General features: G+C 46.8%; 1 protein-coding gene across 8 annotated transcripts in view; it reads left to right on the top strand.

The window, feature by feature from the left end:
- CHD6 (chromodomain helicase DNA binding protein 6) overlaps positions 1-26,380 on the top strand; it is a 178,460-nt gene that overhangs the window by 18,424 nt on the left and 133,656 nt on the right. For 3 of the 8 annotated variants that reach the window (XM_037915470.2, XM_037915474.2, XM_037915476.2), the window contains exon 1: positions 25,266-25,335. The exons of 4 other annotated variants lie outside the window; for them this stretch is intronic. In XM_037915470.2, coding sequence (XP_037771398.1) covers positions 25,278-25,335 — 58 coding nt within the window. In that variant the 5' untranslated portion in view covers positions 25,266-25,277. Of the gene's footprint in view, positions 1-25,244; positions 25,336-26,380 lie in introns of those variants that run through there. One more of the 8 variants, XM_037915469.2, reaches the window with a different exon arrangement.

The following is a 26,380-nucleotide window of genomic DNA, read 5'->3' as shown; positions in this document are numbered from 1 at the left end:
CAATGGGAATGCAGTGGGGGTACTTCTCTGCGGCACAAGGCTGGAATTTTAGCTTGGATTCCCACAGTGAATGCACTGAGCAGCTGCAGATACATAAACAAATTCTACTGCAGAAAGAAACTGTGGGGAGAGGCGGGTTCTGCTGCTGCCAGGGATGCATAAATGGACAGCCTGCAAACAGAGTAACTCCTAATGGTGAACAGATCCCTCTGTCAGGCTCCTGGGAGGAGGGAGCCCCCAGTCCTGTAGAATGGCTAGTATGCAGTAGCGCAGTGGTTCTCAAACTGTGGGTTGGGACCCCAAAGTGGGTTGCAGTCCCTTTTTAATGGGGTCACTGGGGCTGGCTTAGACTTGCTGGGGCCAAAGCCTGAGCCCCGCTGCCCAGGGCTGAAGCTGAAGCCTGAGCCAACCGCCCAAGGCCAAAGTTGAAGCCCAACGGCTTCAGCCCTGGGCAGCAGGACTCGGGTTACAGACCCCCTGCCTGGGGCTTCAGCTCTTGGGTTTTGGCTTTGCCCCGTCTCTTCCCCCTGGCCCACTTGGGGCAGCAGGGCTTGGGCTTTGCCGCCCCCCCCCGCCCCCCCCCCCACACTTGGGCAGCAGGGCTTGGGCGAGCTCAGTCCCCCCTCCTGGGGTCATATAGTAATTTTTTGTTGTCAGAGGGGGGTTGTGGTGCAATGAAGTTTGAGAAACCCTGCAGTAGCGTAAGGGCTGCAGGGGGCATTGTTTCCCCTTAAGGAGAGGCTTTGCTGGGCCCTGCTGCCCTCCTGGAGTAGCATGTTGATGTGCTGCATTGGTTAGATGGGGAGGGGTGAGAGAGGGAGGGAAATAGCCATCCATCTTAGTTGTGCCCCATTGCTATTTGCAGACACTGAGCTATCTTCTCCAATGCATCTTCCTTAGCAGAGTCCCTCTCGCCACTCAAACCACAGGAATGTAGTTTTTTTGAGTTCCTCCCACTGAATTGCACCAGAGGTACCCTGGCTTCAAGCTCCAGTGGCTTTGCTGGCTGAGACGAGTCCAGCTGAGCAGCCCTGCCTGGGAACAAGAGCTGATAAGGCAGCAGGAACAAAACATCTCCAGGAGGATGTGTGGGCCTTTCCTTTTGTTGTTCAGTGAATCGAAGAGGGTCTTTGAGAAGCCAAGCAGACTGACAAGGCAGGTACCCAGGGCCTGCTGCATGTCCACTAACACCTGGTCTGTGCCAGTAGCTCTTGCTGACAGCCTTGCCAGGCAGATGGCAATTCTTTATTATCTATGTAATATTTGTGCCTAGGGCCCAGTCCCATTGTGTTTCGGTGCTATTAGCATTTCTAACTGACATCTCTGACAGAACAGCTGCCATGGCATGGAGCACTCAATGGCAGTGGAAGCATCCCTCGCGATGGGTAGGTATTAGCAGTCTGGGAATCTCTCTGTTTCCCTACACAGACACCATCCTGTCACATGGGATCCACCACACAGCTCTGCTGATGCCCTGCAAACTCTGACCTGTAGCTTCTGATGTCCCAGAGCTGGGCCCCACTGATGTTACTGATCCTTAGCTGCACTCCCCTGCTATTCCTGCCCTGTACCCATTCTTGAAGCAGACCACAGCTGAGATGCTTTGTCCCTCACCTCACTTCCGGATGACACTTATCTCCTGTATTCACTTGCTTTGCATGGGTCCAATCCCCTGTTGTCTCTTTCGATTAGGGTGAGGGCCCTGGCATGCTTTGGGGTGCTATACAATGGGCACTGAAGCGTTTGGTTGGATCAGGTTTCCCAGCCCATATAACGGGAGTCCTGAGAGAGCCAGTCCTGTGTTCCTGGTCAGTGTGGAGATAAGAGGTGCTGATTCTCTGCCATGGCCTAGTGCTAACAGCTCTGGCAATTTCTGGGATGCTGCAGGGATGGAAAGGGGCCCAGCAAAGACACTTACATGAACATCTCCCTTGTGTAGAAGTCCTGAGACATTTATCCTGTGACCATCCACAACCAAGCTGGTGACAGAATAGGTCAGCCTGCACTCCATGTTTGTTTGCTCTCGGGGTTGGTGTTCTGGTTATGCACCACTGGCAGCCCAGGTCCCGTGCTGTCTCTCAGTGGGCACGGCACTGAGCTTTGCTGTGACTGGGGGAGATAGCACCCACTGACCCTGGGGTGGGGGCTGAGAGTGGGGATGGCCGGAGCTATATGGGATTTGGTTTTGTTTAAGATCTGCTATCTCTTAGACTACCAGGGTTAGAAATCACATCTGTTCACTTGTGGGGGACCCACATACCTCACTGGGTGGTGGGGGGGTGGGAGAAAGGAAGGGGTTAATGTCCTACAGGGAGGGCCAGGCCAGGAGCTGACCAGGTTGAAGAGCAGCAAGGTGAATGTTTAAACAGAAAGGGAGTGGTTTGGAGCTCTGGGGGAAGGACTCTTTCCCTGCTCCCCCAGCCCAAGGAGCCTGCCGCAGCCAACCTGGCAGGGGCTTGAGGAATATGCGCTGCTTGAAGAGGCGCCTATTTGAGGTTGATTTCTCCCTGCTGTGTATGTGTGGACTGATCAGAGCCTGCGGGGTACTCGATGCAGACTCAGCCCCTCAGTCCCTTGGGCTCCTGCTGTCTAGAAACAGGCCAGAGGCTAAAAGTGATACAAGTACGGACTGTTCACCGGGCAGAGCGGGATGCTTTCAGCATCCCAAGCATCTTAGGCTAGTTGCAGCACACCACTCTGCCAGCCCACCTCGGTTCTGACCTGCAGCTCCCTCTGCCATTTCAGTGCTGGGTCTCTCCCTCGTAGACACTGCTCACAGTACTCTGTTGTGTGGAGGGTCTGTTGCTACAAAATAAACTCTTCATTTCACATTGGAGCTATCCAGGTATGAAGTGAGACTTCACTCTGCGTTCGATGAAATGAGCTGTAGCTCACGAAAGCTTATGCTCAAATATATTTGTTAGTTTCTAAGGTGCCACAAGTCCTCCTTTTCTTTTTATGGATACAGACGAAACGGCTGCTACTCTGAAACCACTCTTAAACTGCAGCCCTTTCTGGAGTGCGAGCCAAGAAACAGCTTGTTTCTTTCAACATCAGTACCCTCATGACCTTTTTTTGTACAGTCCTTGTCCCTTCTTTATCTGCCCCTCTTGTCTGTGGAGTCTAACCTGTCCCCTCTTTGGGGCTTGGACTGGGTCTGCTGGGTGTCTTTGAAGTGCTGTGCACATCTATGTTGCTGTGCCTTTACGAAATCACTTCTCTGATGGAAACTGCTGGAGGGACTTTGGAGATGGTGGCGGGGAGAGAAGTTAACATTTATCCTGTTGCATCCGATGAAGTGAGCTGTAGCTCATGAAAGCTTATGGTCAAATAAATTGGTTAGTCTCTAAGGTGCCACAAGTACTCCTTTTCTTTTTGCGAATACAGACTAACGGCTGCTACTCTGAAACCTGTCATTTATCTTGTATGTGCTCCCAGCTGCCAGTGCATGTAGTGAGGGTGAGCCCATTCCAGAAGGAGGATTCTGGGTGTGGTTTGAGTGGGATAAGCTGATGGTGGAAAGACCCTGCAATGGGGGGGCGCTGAACACCTCCCTGAAGCTGAGTCAGCTGTGGCAGTGCCTGGAGGGGAGTGGGGATGATGCAACCAGCAGGTTGACTGCTTAACTTGAACTATGACTGCATGAGCAGTGTGCTGTGTTCTGGATTCAGCCTGCTTGCTGTCCTCATGGAGCCAGTGTCAGGAACCCTTGTCTTGAGACAAGAGGATGCAAGCCCTGCCTGATGACTCCACGGGGACACACACTGCTTGTAGCCCAGGAACCCCCTGAAATGCTCCTGTAATCCAGTGGTTTGGATTTCTTTGTTTTAGGCACTAGCACTTGAGTCTGGGTGGGATGCAGTTCCTTGTGTTGACTTCCTCCCTTCCATGGGAAAGGTGTCATGCAGTTTGTATACCCTCCCCATCCCCATCCCTCTCTATTGCGGCGGGCTTGTGTGGAGCGGGTGAGTACTTTTTTGTGAGATCATTTGAAAAACCAAGGGAATGAGCCCAGTCTGTAGAAGTGTTGTAAATCCAAACACTTCTGACCAGTAGGGGGCTGCGTGCTCAACTTTTGGGCCCATAGGTATGGGCTCCCACTCATGCTGTGCAAGACGGCTCTCGTATGCTGATCTTTGGAATCCTTTTTTCTTTGGAGTCCTGCCAGACTCCAGCCAGCTAGCATTCCCTTTAAAAATATGCTCTCATTCCCTGCATTGGTTTGTGCCTAGAAAGGGCCCTCAGGTATGTCTGCAGAGCCACAGTTGGGGCTCTTCATTTTTCTTAGTCACTTGCATTGACCCATGGGGTTTCTTAGCTGTAGTTTCATTTCACCAGACAAAAATGTTCTTTTTCTTTTTCCCCTTGAAAAAAACAAGCCAGCTGTCTCTTCCAAAGAGCACAAAATGGCAGTGTGGGATCCTACATTAACTAATGAGGGTGCTCAGCTTAAGGCTTGAACCCACTCTGCCCCCCCCCCCCCCCATGCTGAATAAGGAGCGTTCTTGGTCACATGCTATCAACTGCAGCAGGCAGTAAGCTATTTTTAAAAAGCTTTTAGCCCTTATGGTGTGAATAAAACCCTTCCAGGTCTGAATGGAATGTAGCTGAGGCAGGCTCTACCTGAGTCTACATGCAGCTCACCCCAGTACCTATGCTGCTGCTGCTCAGAGCTTGGCCAGGCAGAAGCAGAGTAAAGACTTATTGGAGTCTTGTCAGTTTTTACTGCCTGGTTTGTTTCGCTCTGCAGCTGCTTGAGGAAGTTCTAAGCAGTGACTGAGACAAGCCATGGAGCTGTTCCCTGGCGACCAGGACTCCAGCACTTCCAAAGCAGCCAGAAGGTTGAGAGTGGGGTAGAGCAGTGAAAATGCACACCCTTAGCACAATAGTTAGGGAAATGGAAGAGAGAAACAAATGCAAGAAATGATAGGTTACAGATTTAAAAAAAAAAAAGGTTGGCTGACAATGTTGCAATTTAATACAGCTCATAATAAAGAGGATGTAATTGTTTTGTTCCAGGGGGTGCTTATGCTTTTCCATATGGGGTTCCTCTAAAAAAGAATAAATGCAAAAAAGACTAACTTATTGCAGCAGGAATGGGATTGGGCAGTATTGTGCATGAACTGCTCTTGGTTTTGAGCTCCCTGCTTGGAATGTGCCAAGTGAGGTTCTCCTCACATTGATTTCCAGACCCAAACATAGCATATGCTTGCATTTCTGCAAGACTGCATTCAGAGCAAGATGCCTTCTCTAAATCTCTGGCTTTCCTCTGGTGATGCTGCGTGATTTCCCTTCGGGAAATGAAACCTGCTGTTTGGACAGAGACTGAGATTAAAACTTTCCCTCTAGATGCTGTGCTACATCCAGTACTGTAGAGCCCACTGGTGTACCTGCTCCTGGTTACAGCATCTGGGTCAGAAAGCCTTTGTCACTGTTGTCACTTTAATCTGTAGTGGGAAGATGGTAGGTCAGGGGCAACTTGCCAGGCATGTGAGATTCATAGATTCTAAGGCCAGAAGAACATAAGAGTGGCCATACTGGGTCATACCAATGGTCCATCTAGCCAGTATCCTGTCTTCTGACAGTGGCTGGTGCCAGATGCTTCAGAGGGAATGAACAGAACAGGGCAATTTATTGAGTGATTTGTCCCATGTTGTCCAATCCCAGTTTCTGGCAGTCAGAGGTTTAGGGACACCCAGAGCACAGGGTTGTGTCCCTGACCATCTTGGTTAATAACCATTGATGAACTTATCGAATTCTTTTTTTAACCCAGTTTTACTTCTGGCCTGCACAACATCCCATGGCAGTGAGGTCCACAGGTTGACTCTGTTGTGTGGCAAAGTACTTCCTTATGTTTTAAATGTGCTGCTTGTTAATTTCATTGGATGACCTCTGGTTCTTATATTTATATGAAGGGGTAAATAACACTTTTTCTCCACACCATTCTTAATTTTATAGACCTATCATACCCTGCCTTGGTTGTCTCTCTTCTAAACTGAGCAATTCCAGTCTTTTTAATCAGTAGTTCTCCACCAAGGGCTCAGGGTCCCCTTGTAGGCGCAAGCAGATTTCAGGGGATCCGCCAAAATAAACCAGAGAGCAGGGTCAGTGTTAGACTTGCAGAAAGCTGAAGCCCGAGCCCTGTTCCTTGGGGCTAAAGCCAAAGCAACTTACCTTCATGGGGCTGCTGTGGCATGGGGCCCCAGGCAATTGCCAGCTTCTTACCCTCTAATGGTGCTCTGGCTTTTAATGTACTGGATGTGCAGAAAAACTTGTTGTGGCACAGGTAGGCTGTGAAACTTTTATAGCATATTGGGACGGTGGGGGGACCTCAGAAAGAAAAAGGTTGAAAACCCAGTTTTTAATCTCTCCTCATGTGGAAGTTGTTCCATATCCCTAATCATTTTCTTTGTTAGTCTCTGTATGTTTTGCAGTTCTAATTAATATATCATCTTTGAGATGGGGTGACCAAAACAGCATGCAGTATTTAACATGTGGGCATACCATGGCCTTAAATTTACTCTCTTCTTATCTATCCCTTTCCTAATGGTTCCTAACAGTCCGTAAGCACTTTTTTTTGACAGCCGCTGCATATTGAGCAGATGTTTTCAGAGAACTATCTATCTGCCAAGGTCAACTAATCTAGACTCCATCATTTTGTATGTATAGTTGGAATAATGTTTGCCAATGTGCATTACTTGGCACTTACCAACATTGAATTTTATCTGCCATTTTATTGCTCAGTCACCCAGTTTTGTGAGATCTCTTTGTAACTCTTTGTAGTCAGCTTTGGACTTACTTATCTTCAGTTGTTTTGTATTATCTGCAAATTTTCCCACCTCACTCTTCACCTCCTTTTCTGGATCATTTATGAATATGTTGAACAAGCACAGATCCCAGTACAGATCTGTGGGGGACCTTGCTATTTACCTTTTTCCATTGTGAAAACCAACCATTTATTCCTGTTCTTTGTTTCTTATCTTTTAATCGGTTACAGATCTATGAGAGAATTTTTCCTCTCATTCTGTGACTGCTTACTTTAGCTGAGAGCTTTTGGTGAAGGACTCTGTCAAAGGCTTTCTGAAAGTCCAAGACCACTATATCCACTAGATCACTTGTGTCCACATGCTTGTTGACACCCTCAAAGAAATCCAATAGATTGGTAAGGTGTGAATTCCCTTTACAAAAGCTGTGTTGACTTTTTTCCCCTCAACAAATCATGTTCTGTTCTTATAGTTTCAACCAGTTTGCTTGGTTCTAAAGTTAGGTTTACCAGCCTCTAATTGCCAGAATCGCCTCAGGAGCCTTTTTAAAAAATTGGTGTCACATTAGCTATCCTCAAGTCATCTGGTCCACAGGCTGATTTTAGCCATAGGTTTATATAATACAGTTAGTAGTTCTGCAATTTTATATTTGAGTTTCTTCAGAACTTTTGGATGAATTCCACGTGGTCCTGGTGACTTACTACTGTTTAATTTATCAGTTTGTTCCAAAACCTCCTCTACTGACACTTCAGTCTGGGACTAGGGTGACCGGGTATCCAGTTTTGGACCGGAACACCTGGTTGAAAAGTGATCCTGGCAGCTCCAATAAGCACCGTAGACTGTCTGGTTTACGGTGCTACACAGCGGGGCTTCTGGGAAGCAGCTGACATGTCCCCTTCTGGCTCCTACGGGGAGGGGCAGCCAGGGGCTCCACATGTTGCCCCTGTCCCAAGCACCTTGATCCCAATCCAGAGCATCCTCCTGCACCCCAAACCTCTCATCCCCAGCCCCACCCTAGAGCCCGCACCCCCAGCCAGAGTCCTCACACCCTCAGTCCCAGCCTTCCGGAGCCCCCTACCGCACTCCGAACCCCTCATTTCTGGCCCTACCCAGGAACCCACACCTCCAGCCCATACCTCTTCCCACACCCCAACACCCTTCTTGAGCCTGCTCTTCTTTTTTGGCCTGCCTCATTATACTTTTACACTTGACTTGCCAGAGTTTATGCTGCTTTCTATTTTTCTCAGTAGGATTTGACTTCCAATTTTTAAAGGGATGCCTTTTTGCCTCTAACTACTGCTTTTCTCTCTCTCTCTCTTTCTCTGCCATGGTTGTGGTTTTCTTTTGGTCCTCTTAGTCTGAACCTCTACTATGGTGTGTTTAAAAAGTTTCCATGCAGCTTGCAGGCATTTCACTCTTGTGACTGTTCCTTTTAATTTCCATTTAACTAGCTCCCTCATTTTTGTGTACTTTTTTAAGTTAAATGCTACTATGGTGAGCTTCTTTGATATTTTCCCACTTACAAGGATGTTAAATTTAACTACATTATGGTTCCTATTAACAAGCAGTTCATCTATAGTCCCCTCTTGGAGCAGAACCTGTGCTCCACTCAATCAAGAGGTAGTCGTTAATGCTGTCTAGAAATTTTATGTCTGCATTCCATCCCATCCTGACATGACATGTTTCTAGTCAACATGGGGATAATTGAAATACCCCATTATTGTTGAGTTTTCTGTTTTTGTAGCCCCTCTAATCTCCACCAGCATTTTAATTTGTCTAGCTTTAACTTCCAGCCACTGGGTCATGTTAGACCTTTCTCTGCTAGATTTAAGATCCTGTTATTAAACATTTGTTTCCCATGTGGGTATTTGTACGCTGTAATCAAATCACCGCTTAACCTTCTCTTTGTTAAGCTCAGTAAAATGAGCTCCTTGAGTGTGTGATAAGACATGCTTTCTAATCCTTTAATCATTGTCTTGGCTCTTCTCTGAACCCCCTCCAATTTATCAATATCAAGGACTGTGCCCAATCTGCAGAGACTAAAATGTCTTGAGGGCAGAGTCAGGACTAACTTGGAGATGTATACTATGGAGAGCTCCAAGTGGAGGTTGCTCAGAGTCAAATTTGGGACTAGCTGTGTCTCCAGGTGAGAGCTGCACTGTGGACCTGTGTGACTTTGGGCCCAGGAGCTGCACTTTGGTCACCTTTGTTTTAGGACCTTGTTGATGTATAAATACCGATGCAGGGCAGAGACTGGGTGAGAGATCCCAGGTTGTTATCCCCCAGGGACTGTAAAGCAGCAGGGCTGTCACTTATATGTAGGTGTGTTGTGCTGGTTTCCACTCCACTGTCATTACTTGGCAGAGGGTTCCTTCTGCTGGGTATTTATTTTGGCAACTATCCAGGCTATTCAGAGGCCTAAGGTGAGGTAGGAGTTAGCTGTGTGATGTCTATCTTGCTGAGACTGCAAGTTGTAATGGAGATTTCTGTGATACTCTCTAGGAATTAAATTTGAGAACCTACCAGATTATTTCTTCTAGACAGCCATCAGATGGGTATGACTTGGGTTGTGCTGGACTGGAGCTGGTGTGTCCCATCACCTCCTTAGCTGGTGTGTCCCATCACCTCCAAGCCTTCTTCAGGAACGTGTAACCCTGGATGACTCCCCACTGCTTTTTAATGACTAATATAGCTCAAACAGGTCACCTGTAGCAACTGGGACAGTCTAAGTGCAATCCCTCTTCCTGCCTATTTTTAAAAAAATTTCATTTTAAGTGGAGTTGGCAGCATGGCACAACACTTTCCATTATAAACCCCTCTTTTCAGTTGTTATAACTAGGGCTGCCAAGTGATTAAAAAAAATTAGTTGTGTGATGAATCACGCTGTTAAACAATAATAGAATACCATTTTATTAAATATTTTTGGATGTTTTCTACATTTTCAAATATATTGATTTCAGTTACAACACAGAATACAAAATGTACAGTGCTCACTTTAGATTTTGACTACAAATATTTGCACTGTAAAAAACCAAAAGAAATAGTATTTTTCAATTCCCCCATTACAAGTACTGTAGTGCAATCTCTTTATCATGAAAGTTGAACTTACAAATGTAGAATTATATACAAAAAAGAATTGCATTCAAAAATAAAACAATGCAAAAATTTAGAGCCTACAAATCCACTCAGTCCTCCTTCATGTTCAGCCAATCGCTCAGACAGAAACGTTTGTTTACGTTTGCAGGAGATAATGCTGCCTGCTGCTTGTTTACAATGTCACCTGGAAGTGAGAACAGGCATTCACATGGCACTGTCATAGCCGGCATCTCAAGATATTTACGTGCCAGATGTGCTAAAGATTCATATGTCCCTTCATGCTTCAGCCACCATTCCAGAGGACATGCGTCCATGCTGATGACAGGTTCTGCTCGATAACAATTCAAAACAGTGCAGACCAATGCATGTTCATTTTTGTCGTCTGAGTCAGATGCCACCAGCAGAAGGTTGATTTTTTTTTTTTTTTTTTTAATTGGTGGTTCAGGTTCTGTAGTTTTTTGCCTCAGTGTTGCTCTTTTAAGACATCTGAAAGCATGCTCCACATCTTGCCCTCTCAGATTTTGGAAGGCACTTCAGATTCTTAAACCTTGGGTTGAGTGGTGTATCTATCTTTAGAAATCTCATATTGGTACCTTCTTTGCGTTTTGTCAAATCTGTAGTGAAAGTGTTCTTAAAACGAACAACATGTGCTGGGTCATCATCTGAGACTGCTGTAACAGGAAATGTATGGCAGAATGCAGGTAAAAGAGCAGGAGGCATGCAATTTTCCCCCAAGGAGTTCAGTCACAAATTTAATTAACACATTATTTTTTTGAACAAGCATCATCAGCATGGAAGCATATCCTCTGGAATGTTGGCCGAAGCATGAAGGGGCATATGAATCTTTAGCACATTTGGCACGTAAATATCTTGCAATGCTGGCTACGACAGTGCCATGCAAATGCCTGTTCTACTTCCAGGTGACACTGTAAACAAGCAGCAGGCAGCACTGTCTCCTGCAAATGTAAACAAACTTGTTTGTCTTAGTGGTTGACTGAACAAGAAGTTGGACTGAGTGGACTTGTAGGCTCTAACGTTTTACATTTTGTTTTTGAGTGCAGTTATGTAACAAAAAAATCTACATTTGTAAGTTGTACTTTCACAATAAAGAGATTGCACTACAGTACTTGTATGAGGTGAATTGAAAAATAGTTTCTTTTGTTTATCATTTTTTACAATGCAAATATTTGTAATAAAAAATAATATAAAGTGAGCACTGTAGACTTTTTATTCTGTGTTGTAATTGAAGTCAGTATATTTGAAAATGTAGAAAAAGTCCAAAAATATTTAATAAATTTCATTTGGTGTTCTATTATTTAACAGTGCGATTAAAACTGTGATTATTGTGATTAATTTTTTTTTAGTTAACTGTGATTAATCGAGAGCCCTAATTATAAGTTTTCCTACCTTTTAATTGTTTTGGACTGAAAAAGTCCATGTTTGCTCTTCTTCAGACTGTTGATTTTGTTTTGGTTTTTGTAAAGTTTCAACAGAAATGGTTGTCATTTCTGAGACCAAGATTATGGAAAAAAGCAATATGTGGCAGAGGTGTTGTCCTGGGGTAAGGGAGGTGCCTTTTGCTGTCCTGATGAAAATTCATCCAGATTTGTCCATGCTATAAGCCTCTAAAAATCAACATTCACATGAGCTCAATCAAGCTTTTAAAGAAGTTTGCTGTTTAAAATTGGCACGTTGTGTCCACGTCTAGTAGCTGGCCCTCAAAAGGGTAATAGCCTACTATTGCTATCGGTTATTCTTTTAGCTTGATCAGTAGAGGGTTGTACTGTCACTCTATAGGTCCTTAGTTCCTATCTTGCTAATGAGCCATGTATGAGGTCATTATGGTTCTACAGGACAAACATTTTTTTTTCCAGTTTACTTTTTAAAAAAGATAGGAAATAACATAGTATGTTAAAGGAATATTAATGTTGCAAAGTCACGCAGTCAAAGATTAGGAAATGTTCTTGCAGTCCTAATCCAGCCCTCCTCTGCATGTGTAGAACAGTACAGTCTTTCCTCACATAAACACCCTTGCCTCATTCTATCCACAGGATGGACAGTGGAAAAAAATCAGAGGATCGCAGGAAAAGAAGGGGTGTTCTTGTGTGTAAGGCACTGGACTTAAACCCAAGAGAGCTAGGTTCTATTCCTAGAACTGCTACAAGCTTTCAATGTTATGGAAGGCAAGACTGTTTCATAAAACACAAGCACAGAGAGGGCAGAGTTAAGGGTGCACAGGCACCCTTAAATCTGACTTTTCCTGACTTCTGAATGCTTGACTTTGCAACTTTCACATTCTTCTAAAATCTTGTGAAGTCGGAGTGAGGGGTAGCATTGGAAATGATTGGAGCCAATCAGCACTATAATACTCCAGGTGTCCCTGAGTAGCTAAGGGAAGGACAGGGTGCTCAGTGGTGTCTGAGAGAATGGATGCTCCTTGTCGCTGGTTGGACACTGAAGAAGTACGGATTCTGAATTGGCATTTAAATGTTGCCATAAAGCACATCAACAGCTTTATGGGCACAACTAATTTTGCAGCCTGTAAAGTAGTTTTAGAGCTCTCATGAGGGTTTTAAAGGTGACCTGCAAAGATTTCATCAAAAATAAGCCAAGCACAAGATTCTGTGTGGAAAGCCCAGGACAAGGAGCAATGGCTACTCGTGGGGGAATTCTGTACTTAAAAATTATGTGCACAATATTTTAAAACTTTGCAAAATTCAGCGTATTTTATTTGTCATAATAACACAATATAATCATGCCAGTTTCAATTATTTTGATATATATTTTTCAAAATACCTGTCAGCAAGTATGTCTGTAATGGTACAGACAACAAAAAAAATTTAGGAAATGTGTTTTGACCAATAGATTCCTTACTAGATATATTAATACAGATCTTTGAGTACTAATTCCTTTAAACTATAATACAGAAATGTATTTTCCGCACCTCTCAGAAGCAGTGCAAAGGCTTCGGGGAGTTAGGGGTAATAGAGGAGTGGAAGGGGAGGGAAATAATTGCTGGGAAGGAGTCTAGGGGTGAACCTGGGGGGTTGTTGGGTGTGGGTGGGAGAAGTAGGGAACAGGTTTTTTGCGGGGGGGAGGAGGATTGTTAAGAAGTTGGGGAGCCTCCCCCGTGCAGACCGTGGCTGACCCCTAGCCTCTCCCATTCAGCCAGGCCTAGCTGCCTCTTTCCCCTTGTGACCCTGCCCCCCCACCCAGCTTCCCCCGCATCCATGTTTCCCTGCACCACGTCTCCCTCCTGTTCCCATGTGGGCCTGCATTCCCACTCTCATTCAGCCCCTGGCTCAGTGCTGTTACCTCACTAGCTCCTGTGCCCCTGCCCCAGTCTGTGCCCTCCTAGCCCTTCTGAACCCCAGTCTGTGAGACCCACTCTGTCCGTCCTCCCACATATCCCATCCCTCCTCACCTGGCCCTGCAGGCAGGGTGCTGTGAGGAATGCAGCCTCTCCCCCTGCTTCTCTGTGGTGGCTGGCTGCTCTGGCCCATAAGCCCACTGTCCTCTCTTCTGTCACCACCTGGTGAGCAAAAGGTGTAATTTCAGATTCTCTTCACTTCCCCCATTAGAATCTGGGGGGGTGAAAAAAAATCTGCAGGGACATTAATTCTTCTTTGAGTGCTTGCTCATATTGATTCCAATTAGGTGTGCGCATGCCGCATGCATGGCCATTAGAGAATTTTTACCCTAGCAACACCTGGTGGGTCGGCTGTGGACCCCCTGGAGTGGCGCCTTCATGGCGCTGGATATATACCCCCAGCCAACTCAGCCCCCCCTCAGTTCCTTCTTACCGCCCGTGACAGTCATTGGAACTGTGGAGCTGGGCTTTGCTACTCTCCACTCTCCCTAGTGTTCACCCTACAGTTGGTTCATAGTTTGTTATAGTATTGTTATAGATTAAGAGTTGTAGTTCTAGTTATAGTATAGGAGTTTGCATTATTTGGGGAAAAGGGGGTTTCCCCTCCTCCCCGTACTTGATTGGGCTCATGCCCAAAGTTCCGGGCTTTAAGCCCTGCGGATCCTGCTCCAAGCCCGTGCCAATGGGCGACTCCCATGACTCTTGCCTGAAGTCTCTGGGGGAACCTCACCAGGCGGAGAAGTGATTTGCAAGAGCTTTCGTCCCCGGACTAAGAAGGAGTGGGACTTTCGTTTGAGACAGCTCCTTATGGAGGCAGCTCTTAGTTCTCAGCCTCCAGCGGTGCGGCAAGACCCGGTGCCGAGCGCTTTGGTACGCAGCACCCCGGCTTCAGCTACAGGAATGGTACTGCAGTTGGACTCTGATAGAGAGCCACGGCACCGAGGTTCCCAAGCACCGCAACCAACATCTTCAGTTCGGCACCGCTCTTACTCGCCTGGTCAGAGGCGGCACTGGAAGCCGGAAAAGGCTGGCCCACCTCAGCAGGCACCACCCTTTCTGGATCCGCCTGCAGAACCTCGTCCCGCAGCAGAGTGCTCGGGGACACAGGTGACAGCCTTGGCACCGTTGACGGAGCCGTTGAGTCCAGTGCGACTGGACTTCCCAACTCATAGCGTGGCTGAGGTCCAGTTGCCATCTACACCAGATCCTTTGCCGCCACAAAGGTATCTGTTTGCCTTGACTGTATCGGCATCACCTCAACAGACCAAGGCACCGCCACCTGTCTGCGTGGCACCATCCATTGGCAAGCCAACTCTTATTCACCCACCAGCACTGCCGCTTCCAGTCCCGGCGCCGCTCACAGTCCCGGCACCGGTCTCGACACTGCTCTGTCCTCCGGTCGCCATCCAGGAGTAGATCCCAGTCCCAACGCCGCTCCCGATGCCAGTCATTGTCATCGAGACCCAGGTCTAGATCTAGGCTCCGGTCCAGACATCGCTCTCCAGCGTCGTGGCACCATTCTTCTCCGTCTCAGCACCGATCTCTAGCTTTGCAGTATCATAGAATCCTAGAATATCAGGGTTGGAAGGGACCTCAGGAGGTCATCTAGTTCAACCCCCTGCTCAAAGTAGGACCAATCCCCAACTAAATCATCCCAGCTAGGGCTTTGTCAAGCCTGACCTTAAAAACTTCTAAGGAAGGAGATTCCACCACCTCCCAAGGTAACGCATTCCAGTGCTTCACCACCCTCCTAGTGAAAAAGTTTTTCCTAATATCCAACCTAAACCTCCCCCACTGCAACTTGAGACCATTACTCCTCGTTCTGTCATCTGGTACCACTGAGAATAGTTTAGATCCATCCTCTTTGGAACCCCCTTTCAGGTAGTTGAAAGCAGCTATCAAATCCCCCCTCATTCTTCTCTTCCGCAGACTAAACAATCCCAGTTCCCTCAGCCTCTCCTCATAAGTCATGTGTTCCAGTCCACTAATCATTTTTGTTGCCCTCCGCTGGACATTTTCCAATTTTTTCACATCCTTCTTGTAGTCTGGAGCCCAAAACTGGACACAGTACTCCAGATGAGGCCTCACCAATGTCAAATAGAGGGGAACGATCACGTCCCCCCATCTGCTGGCAATGCCCCTACTTATACATCCCAAAATGCCATTGGCCTTCTTGGCAACAAGGGCACACTGTTGACTCATATCCAGCTTCTCGTCCACTGTAACCCCTAGGTCCTTTTCTGCAGAACTGCTGCCTCGCCATTCAGTCCCTAGTCTGTAGCGGTGCATTGGATTCTTCCATCCTAAGTGCAGGACTCTGCACTTATCCTTATTGAACCTCATCAGATTTCTTTTGGCCCAATCCTCTAATTTGTCTAGGTCCCTCTGTATCCTATCCCTACCCTCCAGCATATCTACCTCTCCTCCCAGTTCAGTGTCATCTGCAAACTTGCTGAGGGCGCAATCCACACCATCCTCCAGATCATTAATGAAGATATTGAACAAAACTGGCCCCAGGACCGACCCTTGGGGCACTCCATTTGATACCAGCTGCCAACTAGACATGGAGCCATTGATCACTACCCATTGAGCCCGACAATCTAGCCAGCTTTCTATCCACCTTATGGTCCATTCATCCAGCCCATACTTCTTTAACTTGTTGGCAAGAATACTGTGGGAGACCATGTCAAAAGCTTTGCTAAAGTAAAGGAATAATGCGTCCACTGCTTTCCCCTCATCCACAGAGCCAGTTATCTCATCATAGAAGGCAATTAGATTAGTCAGGCATGACTTGCCCTTGGTGAATCCATGCTGACTGTTGCTGATCACTTTTTCCTCTCCTCTAAGTGCTTCAGAATTGATTCCTTGAGGACCTGCTCCATGATTTTTCCGGGGACTGAGGTGAGGTTGACTGTCCTGTAGTTCCCAGTATCGTCCTCCTTCCCTTTTTTAAAGATGAGCACTACATTAGCCTTTTTCCAGTCGTCCAGGACCTCCCCCGATCGCCATGAGTTTTCAGAGATAATGGCCAATGGCTCTGCAATCACATCCACCAACTCCTTTAGCGCTCTCAGATGCAGCGCATCCGGCCCCATGGACTTGTGCTTGTCCAGCTTTTCTAAATAGTCCCGAACTACTTCTTTCTCCACAGAGGGCTGGTCACCTCCTCCCCATGCTGTGCTGCCCAGTGCAGTAGTCTGGGAGCTGACCTTGTTCGTGAAAACAGAGGCAAAAAAAGCATTGAGTACATTAGCTTTCTCCACATCCTCTGTCACTAGGTTGCCTCCCTCATTCAGTAGGGGGCCCACACTTTCCTTGACTTTCTTCTTGTTGCTAACATACCTGAAGAAACCCTTCTTGTTACTCTTAACATCTCTTGCTAGCTGCAACTCCAGGTGTGATTTTGCCTTCCTGATTTCACTCCTGCGTGCCTGAGCAATATTTTTATACTCTTCCCTGGTCATTTGTCCAATCTTCCACTTCTTGTAAGCTTCTTTTTTGTGTTTAAGATCAGCAAGGATTTCACTGTTAAGCTAAGCTGGTCGCCTGCCATATTTACTATTCTTTCTATACATTGGGATGGTTTGTCCCTGTAACCTCAATAAGGATTCTTTAAAATACAGCCAGCTCTCCTGGACTCCTTTCCCCCTCATGTTATTCTCCCAGGGGATCCTGCCCATCAGTTCCCTGAGGGAGTCAAAGTCTGCTTTTCTGAAGTCTAGGGTCCGTATTCTCTTTTCTTCCTAGTGTCAGGATCCTGAACTCGACCATCTCATGGTCACTGCCTCCCAGGTTCCCATCCACTTTTGCTTCCCCTACTAATTCTTCCTGGTTTGTGAGCAGCAGGTCAAGAAGAGCTCCGCCCCTAGTTGGTTCCTCCAGCACTTGCACCAGGAAATTGTCCCCTACACTTTCCAAAAACTTCTTGGATTGTCTGTGCACCGCTGTATTGCTCTCCCACAGATATCAGGGTGATTGAAGTTTCCCATGAGAACCAGGGCCTGCGATCTAGTAACTTCCGTTAGTTGCCAGAGGAAAGCCTCGTCCACCTCATCCCCCGGTCTGGTGGTCTATAGCAGACTCCCACCACGACACCACCCTTGTTGCTCACACTTCTAAACTTAATCCAGAGACTCTCAGGTTTTTCTGCAGTTTCATACTTGAGCTCTGAGCAGTCATACTGCTCTCTTACATACAATGCAACTCCTCCACCTTTTCTGCCTGCCTGTTCCTTCCTGAACAGTTTATATCCATCCATGACAGTACTCCAGTCATGTGAGTTATCCCACCAAGTCTCTGTTATTCCAATCACATCATAATTCGTTGACGTGATCCTGCGCAAATCCACTCGGCACCACCGTGGTCATCGTGTTCCTCCTCTTACTCATCAGGGTCATGATTCTCAGACTGCCACCACTTGGGTCATGGCCGCCTGGGTTTAGGGGCGGATCAGTGGCAGGTGCAAGAATAGGGGCCCTCTCAAGGGTCCACCCAGTGGCCCTTTTGGACACCCTGGGTGGATCACCCGGCCCAGGGTGCTCCCTCTGGGGCTTCTTGCTTGGCCCTGTCCGAGCCGCAAGTGCCTGAGGCCTCTGCCAGCCGTCCTGCTCCCGTCCTGCTCCCAGAGGAGACAGTGGCGTCGTCCTTACAGGTGCCAGCTCCTCTTCCTCCAACTCCAGCTCCTGGCCCGAACACTGAGGTTGCGGGACTGAAGCAGTGGGGCACAGCTCAGCAAGAGGCCCCGGATGATCCTCTTTCCTCCTGTGGTATCCTCCTCATCTTTGCCCGATGAGGCTGTGGTGGGGACTGGTATAACGGGTCTTCTCCTCCCCCTCCCCCCCAATAGACCTCCGCGCCCATCAGGAACTCTTGGCAGGGTGGCACGGAACATGAACCTGCAAGCAGAGGAGGTGGTCGAGGTGGAGAACCCTGTGGTTGACATTTTGTCTGCAGAGGCCCCTTCCAGGGTGGCCTTACCACTTATCCGGACCATTCAAACCATGGCCAGAATAATCTGGCAAACACCCGACTCCGTTTCCCTCATCTGCTAAGGGGGTAGAGCGGAAGTATTTTGCTCCCTCCAAGGGATATGACTGTCTCTACACTCACGCACAGCCCTGTTCACTGGTGGTGGCCTCAGTGAATGAGAAGGAGCGTCATGGTCAGCAAGCCTCGGCACCTAAATCGAAAGAGGTCAAGCGCCTTGATTTATGTGGGCGCAAAGTCTACTCCTCAGGAGGCTCTAGCTCTGGATTGCAAACCAGCGGGCTCTCCTGAGCCGATACAATTTTAACTGTTGGAACTCCATGATGAAGTTCAAGGAACTGGTTCCTCCGGAGTCCCGAGAAGAGTTTGGGGCTCTGGTAGAGAAGGGTAAAATGGTCAAGCGAACCGCTTTGCAGGCTTCATTGGACACCGCGTGCTCTACCGCTCGGACCCTCTTCCTTCTTGCCAGCTACTCCAATAGAGGGGAGGGTTTGGAATGGATATGAGCAACGCATCTCGAAGAACAACAGTTACAAAGGTGAGTAACCGTCTTTTCTTCGAGTGCTTGCTCATATCGATTCCAATTAGGTGACTCCCAAGACTTACCTAGGTGGTGGGGTTGGAGTGAAGTACCGTGGATTGCAGGACTGCTGTATGAAACGCTGCATCGTCTCTGGCTTGTCAGACGATGGCACAGTGAGAGATAAATGTACGTACTGAAGACCAAGTAGCAGCTCTGCAGATCTCCTGGATTGGGGCCTGGGCCCTTTTAGAGTGAGCGGTGAGGGGCAGGGTCGGAACACCGGCCAGATCATATCCATTCCTGTATCCGTGCTGGCTATGAGCAACACATTTCAAAGAACAACAATTACAAAGGTGAGTAACCATCATTTCCCCAGGAGTAATTGGCAGAGCTGTCTTAAACCAGCCTTAGTTACTTTAAATGTCAGCTTGTCCTCTCCCCTGCCCCATCTACACAAGTCCGTATTCCCCATTCTATTCCCTGCACTGTGCAGCTGGCCTGCAAGGGCCTGGGAAGAATCATTTGTGTTTGTGTGTTGTTGAAAAGGCAGTATCAGATGTTCAGAATCCGCATTTCCCTAGTGTGAATTTGGGGGCACCAGACTTTATTTTTAAAATTGCTTTACAAGGGGAAGTGTGAGGCTAAAATCTCTGGTTTGCTGTCCTGTGCTGCTAACTGCACTGAATGAATGGAACTGTGAGAGTGTAGCAAGGCCTGTGCACCTTTTCCCTGTTGTGGCTTTGTTTGCTCTTTGCCTGCGCTCATCAGGGAGCGATGCCAGAGAGCCCTCTTCCTCTGCCTAGTTAGTGTCCGGTCTCATATCTAGTGCACTAGCCCAGCTTGGGTTCTTGGACCTGTTGGTTTAAAATAATTAGAGCTCCCACCTTCATTAACAATTAATTGGTACCATTGAAGTATACAGTTTCTGTAGCTGAACTACTGCCCCTAAAGTGTGTTTGGGGTGCTGAGTGCCCCATCATCTCTTTCCAGGTTGGGATGCCCAGCATGTAACTCTGGGCTTGACTGGAGTTTGAGAACCTCTGTGCTAGGGAAGGGTTGGACTTAAGAAAGCTGGGTTCAATTCAGGGCCGGGGCCATTGCCTCTTGCTTCTAGGGCTGCAAGGCCAGGGTGTTCGGAGCCAGTCAGTGTCCCTAGTTTGGTGAAAGCCTAGTATTGCAATGCCTTCTGGGCAGTTAAGGAGTGGCCCAGAGGGGCTGTGAGGGTTTCCCCATCCAGCCTTTGGTGTTGGGTGCATGATTCTTAGGGCTTGGTAAGTGGTGAAAAGAAGGCCCTTTGGGGCGCAAGGAAGAGGTAGGTAGGGCTTGGTGTCCCTTTTTTGAGGTTGTAATAGCTTGCTGGAGACTTTGAGTTGGAGTGAGCGACTCTATTTTGTACTGCTTAGTCTGAAGCCAGTCTTTGTATCTGGACACACACAGTTCCAGGAGTTGATGGACAAGTTTCTATGGGGGAGACTTTAGCCGGCACTGGTGTTTAGTGTGCTGGAAGGCTGGTTGCTTCCTGATTCTATCATGCCTTCCCAAAGTCTCTTCCCTGGCTTGGTGGATGAGTCGTTGTATGTTTTCTCTCCTAAGGTTGGCTGTGTTCTGTTTTTTCTCTCTCTCCTTCTGCTTGTTCACTGTACAGCCAGATCTGGGGAAAAGCAGCTCCTTATTGGCTGGCTGGCATGAACCTATTTGTGCCCATCAGCTGTGCCCATCCCCCAGAGTTTGCACTGCTTGCTGTCAGGCAGCCATGCTGGCACCAAGTGAGCATCTGATATTCCATGGAATCACAGGCTGTTTCTCATCCTAGTGCAGTTCTTGGCTGTGATTCTTGCTTGTTTTTCTCAGGGTGGGGTGGAAGCAAGGATAGTACTATGTTATTTTCATACCCAGCCCTCTCTCTGGCTTCAGTCCTGCATTCATTAAACCCCAACCCCAGGCACCCCAGGAATGCTGAATAGCTGCTGAAGCCATGCTGCACTGAGGCTGCTGAAATAGCTCTGGAATCCACCTCAGTGCAGCATTCCATCTGGTTTTGCAGAGCAGTGGGTGGCTGACACTGGAAAGTTATTTGAGCCATGTCCAGGGCCTGTCCTCAGCCACTGTGTCAAACTGGTTTGTTTGGTTTTTTTAAAGTGAAAAAATCTGGAAAAAACCTTGATTTTTAAATGTGAATGTTGGGCCTGGCCTGTGCACCAACATAGAGAAGGGTGGGGAGGATGGAGCCATAGGTATGGGAAAACAGTAGCATGTTTTGTGACAGATGGATGTCTGCGGCAGTATTTTTTATCTTTAATTCATCTATGGCCAAGTCATGGTGTCTTCCCTGTGTCTGGAGAGCAGGGTCTGGGAGGGGGGAGGGACCTCATGTCTGTGAGAGACAACCCCAGTTCAATGTGTAACTTCAATAAAGATTTCAAGGGCTTACAGCTTACTTCCCATTTGCAGATGTTTTTAAAGTCCTTTCTAAGTGTTAACTCTGTTGTTCTGAGATGATTTGATCCTGTTAGGATTTTGTAAGCCCACATGCAGCTTTGTGCCCTCTTGGGCAGCTCTCAATCAGTCCAGCTCCACTTCAAAAATGTTTCTGTTTGTCAGTTTAAAAATAATGTAACCCTCCTGTAAGAACCTATGAGCAGGTGCCTTTTCCAGCCTAGTCCAAAGCTGAGTCCACGTGCTGGGAAGAGTTATAAATAGGGCCCTAACAAATTCATGGCCATGAAAAACGTGTGTCAAACTGTGAAATCTGGTCTTCCCCCATGAAATATGGTCTTTTGTGTGCTTTTACCCTATACTTTACAAATTTCATTGCGGAGATCAGTGTTTCTCAAATTGGGGGTCCTGACCCAAAAGGGAGTTGCAGGGGGGTCACAAGGTTATTTTAGGGGAGTCATGGTGTTGCTACACTTCTGTGCTGCCTTCAGAGCTGGGTGGCTGGAGCACGACAGCTGTTGGCCGGGTGCCCAGCTCTAAAGGCAGTGCAGAAGTAAGGATGGCATGGTACTGCCACCCTTACTTCTGTGCTGCTGCCTTCAGAGCTGGGCGGCTGGAGAGTGGTGGCTGCTGACTGAGGGGCAGCTCTGCAGGCAGCAGCGCAGAAGTAAGGGTGGCAATACCACACCAGGCCATCCTTACTTCTGCGCTGCTGCTGGCAGGAGCTCTGCTTTCAGAGCTGGGCTCCCGGCCAGCAGCCACCACTCTCCAGCTGCCCAGCTCTGAACGCAGCAGCACAGAAGTAAGGGTGGCAGTACTGCAACCCCCCTACAATAAACTTGTGACTCCCTCACAACTCCTTTTGGGTCAGGACCTCTACAATTAGAACATCGTGAAATTTCAGATTTAAATAGCTGAAATCATGAAATTTACATTTTAAAAAATCTTATGACCATTAAATTGGCCAAGATGAACGTGAATTTTGGTAGGTCCCTAGTTATAAACTCATCTCCTTTCTGGAGTCTGGCTTTATTGGCCATAAGAGGATATCAGCTGAGCTGTTCTGCTCTGCTGTTCTCCCACACTCAGGGCTGGTATGCCCCCACAAAGCCTCCAGCAGGTAAGTTACTCCCAGCTATAGTGTATGAGTGCTGTAGCCAGCCACCCTTGAATTACACTGCAGAGCAACACCAGAAAATTTCCAGTCCCAGACTTCCCCCAGAAATGTACGTCTTGTACTGCCCCGCTTACTTCTGGACAATATAAGCTCGTATAAAGTCTGTCATTTTATTAATAGAAAATGATTTGCACTAATCCTGTTTTCCCAAATGGAGTTTCCCAAACTCTTCAGTGCAAACACACTAGTTTAGATAAAACAACAAAACAAATTTATTAACTACAAAATATAGATTTTAATTGATTACCCATAATGAGACATGAAAGTCAGAATTGGTTACAAGAAAATAAAAGTAAAACCCAAATAATATCTAACTTAAGCTAAGTGAATTCAAAGCAAAGGTATCTCTCACCCCATGTTACAGCAATCTTGCTGGCTGAATTTCAGGCAGGATCCCTCCCCCAGTCCAGTGTTGCTTCCTTTTGTTCTTCAGGTGGTTGTGTATGCCATGGGTAGAGAGAAAAAAGAAGGAATAATCTGGGGTGTCTGTTATCCACTTTTTATAGTTCTTTCTCTTCTGAACCTCAGTGGAGATGATTCTCAGAGACCGAAAGTCTGTGTGGATGGGAACCCCCAGCTGTTCCTTTGTCAGGATGTAGATTTTCACCACATCATCTTTCCTGCCAGAGAATGGCCACTTAAACAGATGATAATCCATTTGATTTTGTTGACATCTGGCTGATGCATTGGCTAGCTTTCTGCCTCTGGGGAACTGGTTTGTGGCTGCTCCCCAGACTTGGAAGATGTTTTAGTAATACCACCGAGAGGAATTTTATAACTTTATATGCAGTGTTGCCACACATACCAGGACAATAGTCAGCAAATTAGGAGTTTTTAAATGATACCTCACAGCATACTTTATACAAAATTTATCATATTTCTGTAAAAGAGGTGAGCAAAGGGATAGACTGTCACACTCAGGCTTGTGGTACAGGACTAAAAACAACAATGCAGAGGTTCAGGCTCTGAAACTTGGAGAGGGAGGTGGGTCTCAGAGCCCAAATATCTATGCTGCTATTTTGAGCCTTGTAGCACAAGGTCTGTGAGACTGAGTTTGTTGACCTAAGCTCTGAGACTTGCTGCTGCTGGTCATTTTTGCAGAGTAGACGTACGTCAACAAGTGTCCAGCCTCTGCTTACTGTAGAAACTGATCTGCCTTGATGTGAAAGGGCTGCTATTCCAGTAGTCTGGATGCAGAAATGTATATGTATTTACATGCCCAATTCATTTGTGTGGTCAACATCATTGTATGCGCAGTTGAGGTAACTGTATTTGCAAATGGACACTTAGGCCATTTGTGCTCATAATTATGCAATTTGCACATGCAGTTATAGAAGCTGCACATGAAAACTGGGCACCCAAGTATGCACCTTACTCATTTGGAGAAACCAGCTAGATTTTCAAACTGTGCGAGGAGCTGGATAATGGGAGGCTGCTATGCTGCATGATAGAAAGCTTTGAAAATTCACATTGCCCTTCTTGCCAGGACCTCTTCTCTCCCACAGACATGCTGACTCTCTGTTGCAATGGCATAGGTTCATAGATTCCAAGGTCAGAAGTGGGGACCACTCTGATCATCTTCTCTGGCCTCCTGTATAGCACAGGCCATGGAACTTCCCACAATAATTCCTAGGGCAGATCTTGGAGGAAAAACATCCAATCTTGTTTTAAAAATGGTTGGTGATGGAGAATCATATCATGACCCTTGGTACGTTTTCCCAGTGGTTAATTACCCTCACTGTTAAAAAATCATGTCTTATTTCCAGTCTGAATTGTCCAGTTTCAACTTCCAATCATTGGATCATGTTAGACCTTTCTGTGCTAGATTGAAGGACCCATTGTTAAATATTTGTTCCTCGTGTAGATTCTTTAGACTGTGATCCGTTCACCCCTTAACCTTCTCTTTAAGCTAAGCAGATTGAGCTCTTTGAGTCTATCACTGTAAGGCATGTTTTATAATCCTTCAGTCATTCTCGTGGCTTTTCTCTGAACCCTTTTCAATTTATCAACATCCTTCTTGAACCGTGGACACAGTATTCCAGCAGCAGTTGCATCAGTGCCAAATACAGAAGTAAAATTACCTCTCTGTTCCTACTCAAGATTCCCTTGTTTATGCATCCCAGGACCGTGTTAGCTCTTTTGGCCACAGCATCACACTGCGAAGTCATGTTCAACTGCTTATTTGCCACGACTCCCAAATCTTTTTCAGCGTCTATGCTTTCCAGGATAGTGTCCCCCATAATGTAAGTATTGCCTATGTTCTTTGCCCCTAGATGTATGCATTTACATGTAATCATATTAAAACACACACTGTTTGTTTGCTTGTGCGCAGTTTACCAAGGGATTCAGATCACTCTGAATTAGTGACTTGTTCTCGTCATTATTTACCACTCCCCCAATGGTTCTATCATCAGCAAACTTTATCAGTGATTTTATGTTTTCTTCCAGGTCATTGATGATGATTTTAAATAGAAGGCAATTTATCTTCTGACTAATCATTCCTTTATCTGGAAGGCTCTTAAAAAGGGCCATCACTGCAGTTGTATGTGTTTTAGTTTTGTCCATAGCAAACCTTAGGCGAGCAGCAGGGCCTTATCTTGCATATATGCTCTTATTTCAGTCCGTTCAGGTGCATGTGCTCCAGATAGCACTGGGGGCTATAGTCCAGTTTAGACACCACAATTCCCTTGCTGATATTTTTCCATCTCAAGGTTTCTCTGTACTAGAGTTTGCCATCTCCTGAGGTGCTCCTCTGCTACCAGAGTCACTTTCTGCATTCCTTTTTCCCAGGGTTTCTGCTCCCATTGAGTATCTGCTGCAAAAGGTGGGTTTTTGCCCCCCAAAATTAGCCGCCTTTTCTCCATCAAATTGTATGTGCAAACCAGTCCATCTTTTAACTTCTCTCATTCACAGGTGACATGAAGTATGCATGTGCCTCTGGAGTTGCAGGTGCAGATGGCTGTGCTTAATGGTTATTTACCAGGTATATCTGTGATTGTATGCACAAGTTAGAAGTGTGCGTGTGTGTTTTGCATGAGTAATTGTGGCAATCTGATTGAATACAGCTTCTCAGTGTTAGCTCTTTGTAACTCTACAAAATTCCTAGAGGTGATGGTAGCCTGTGAGCAACGTTTCAAAGGAACATGGCAAAGGAATCCATCAGCAGCAGAGCAGAGATGTCAGAAATGAGCTTGGACATCTCCTAAGGCAGCTGTGGTCTCTGGGTTTCCTATTCACTCACTCTGGGAGCTTGGGTGACATTTTGTTCAGAAGTAGATTTAAATGGAATTTTTGTGTGCGCATGCACATGTATGTACATACATGTGTACAGCTCCATTCATACTGCCATGAGGGCCTCAGTGGAAATGATGGGAAATGTGAGCTTCAGCCTGGTGCAGGGATGTGCCATGTTTTCAGGACAATAATAATAAACCAAAGAGGGGAGAATTCACTGTAGGCTGCACCAGCCTTGTGCATTGGTGACAGGGTGGCACTAGTGTTATGCAGGCTGGCAGTACTGGCATGAAACACACAAATTACATTGGGTTAAAAAGACATAAAAACTTGAGAATGGAGCATAGAACTCCTCATTTGTGCCAGTGGTAATAAAACTGCCTCAGATGACTCAGGTGCACTTACATGATGCACTAGTGAGAACATGTTGATCTCCATATGAAAACCTTAAACTCATTTAGAAAATTGGGCTGTCTCATTTGAGATTAGAGTCTGGTTAATCTACACATACTTAACTAGCTATTTCCATGCTAATTAAGTGAGGATCTCAATATAGTTGCATGCCAGCATGGAGGTACTTTCAAGGAGGGTGCACCATTCGTGTTCCCCAACTGGAGATGCTATGTTAGCAAAAGGGTACCAGCCCATGAGGCCAGCATGGGGCTGAGGCCCTGGGGCAATAGGAAACATGACATTCTCAGAACAAAGGGCAGATGTGGAGATGGTTCATATGCTCTGCATGCTCCAGAGGTCCTTCTCCCCCTCTCCCCCCACCCCTGGGCGTATTTGTAACA

This window comes from Chelonia mydas, chromosome 13 (genome assembly GCF_015237465.2).
Source record: "Chelonia mydas isolate rCheMyd1 chromosome 13, rCheMyd1.pri.v2, whole genome shotgun sequence".
Taxonomy (NCBI): Eukaryota; Metazoa; Chordata; order Testudines; family Cheloniidae; genus Chelonia; species Chelonia mydas.
The sequence above is the reverse complement of the archived record's forward strand: the minus strand, read 5'-3'. Positions and strand labels throughout refer to the sequence as shown.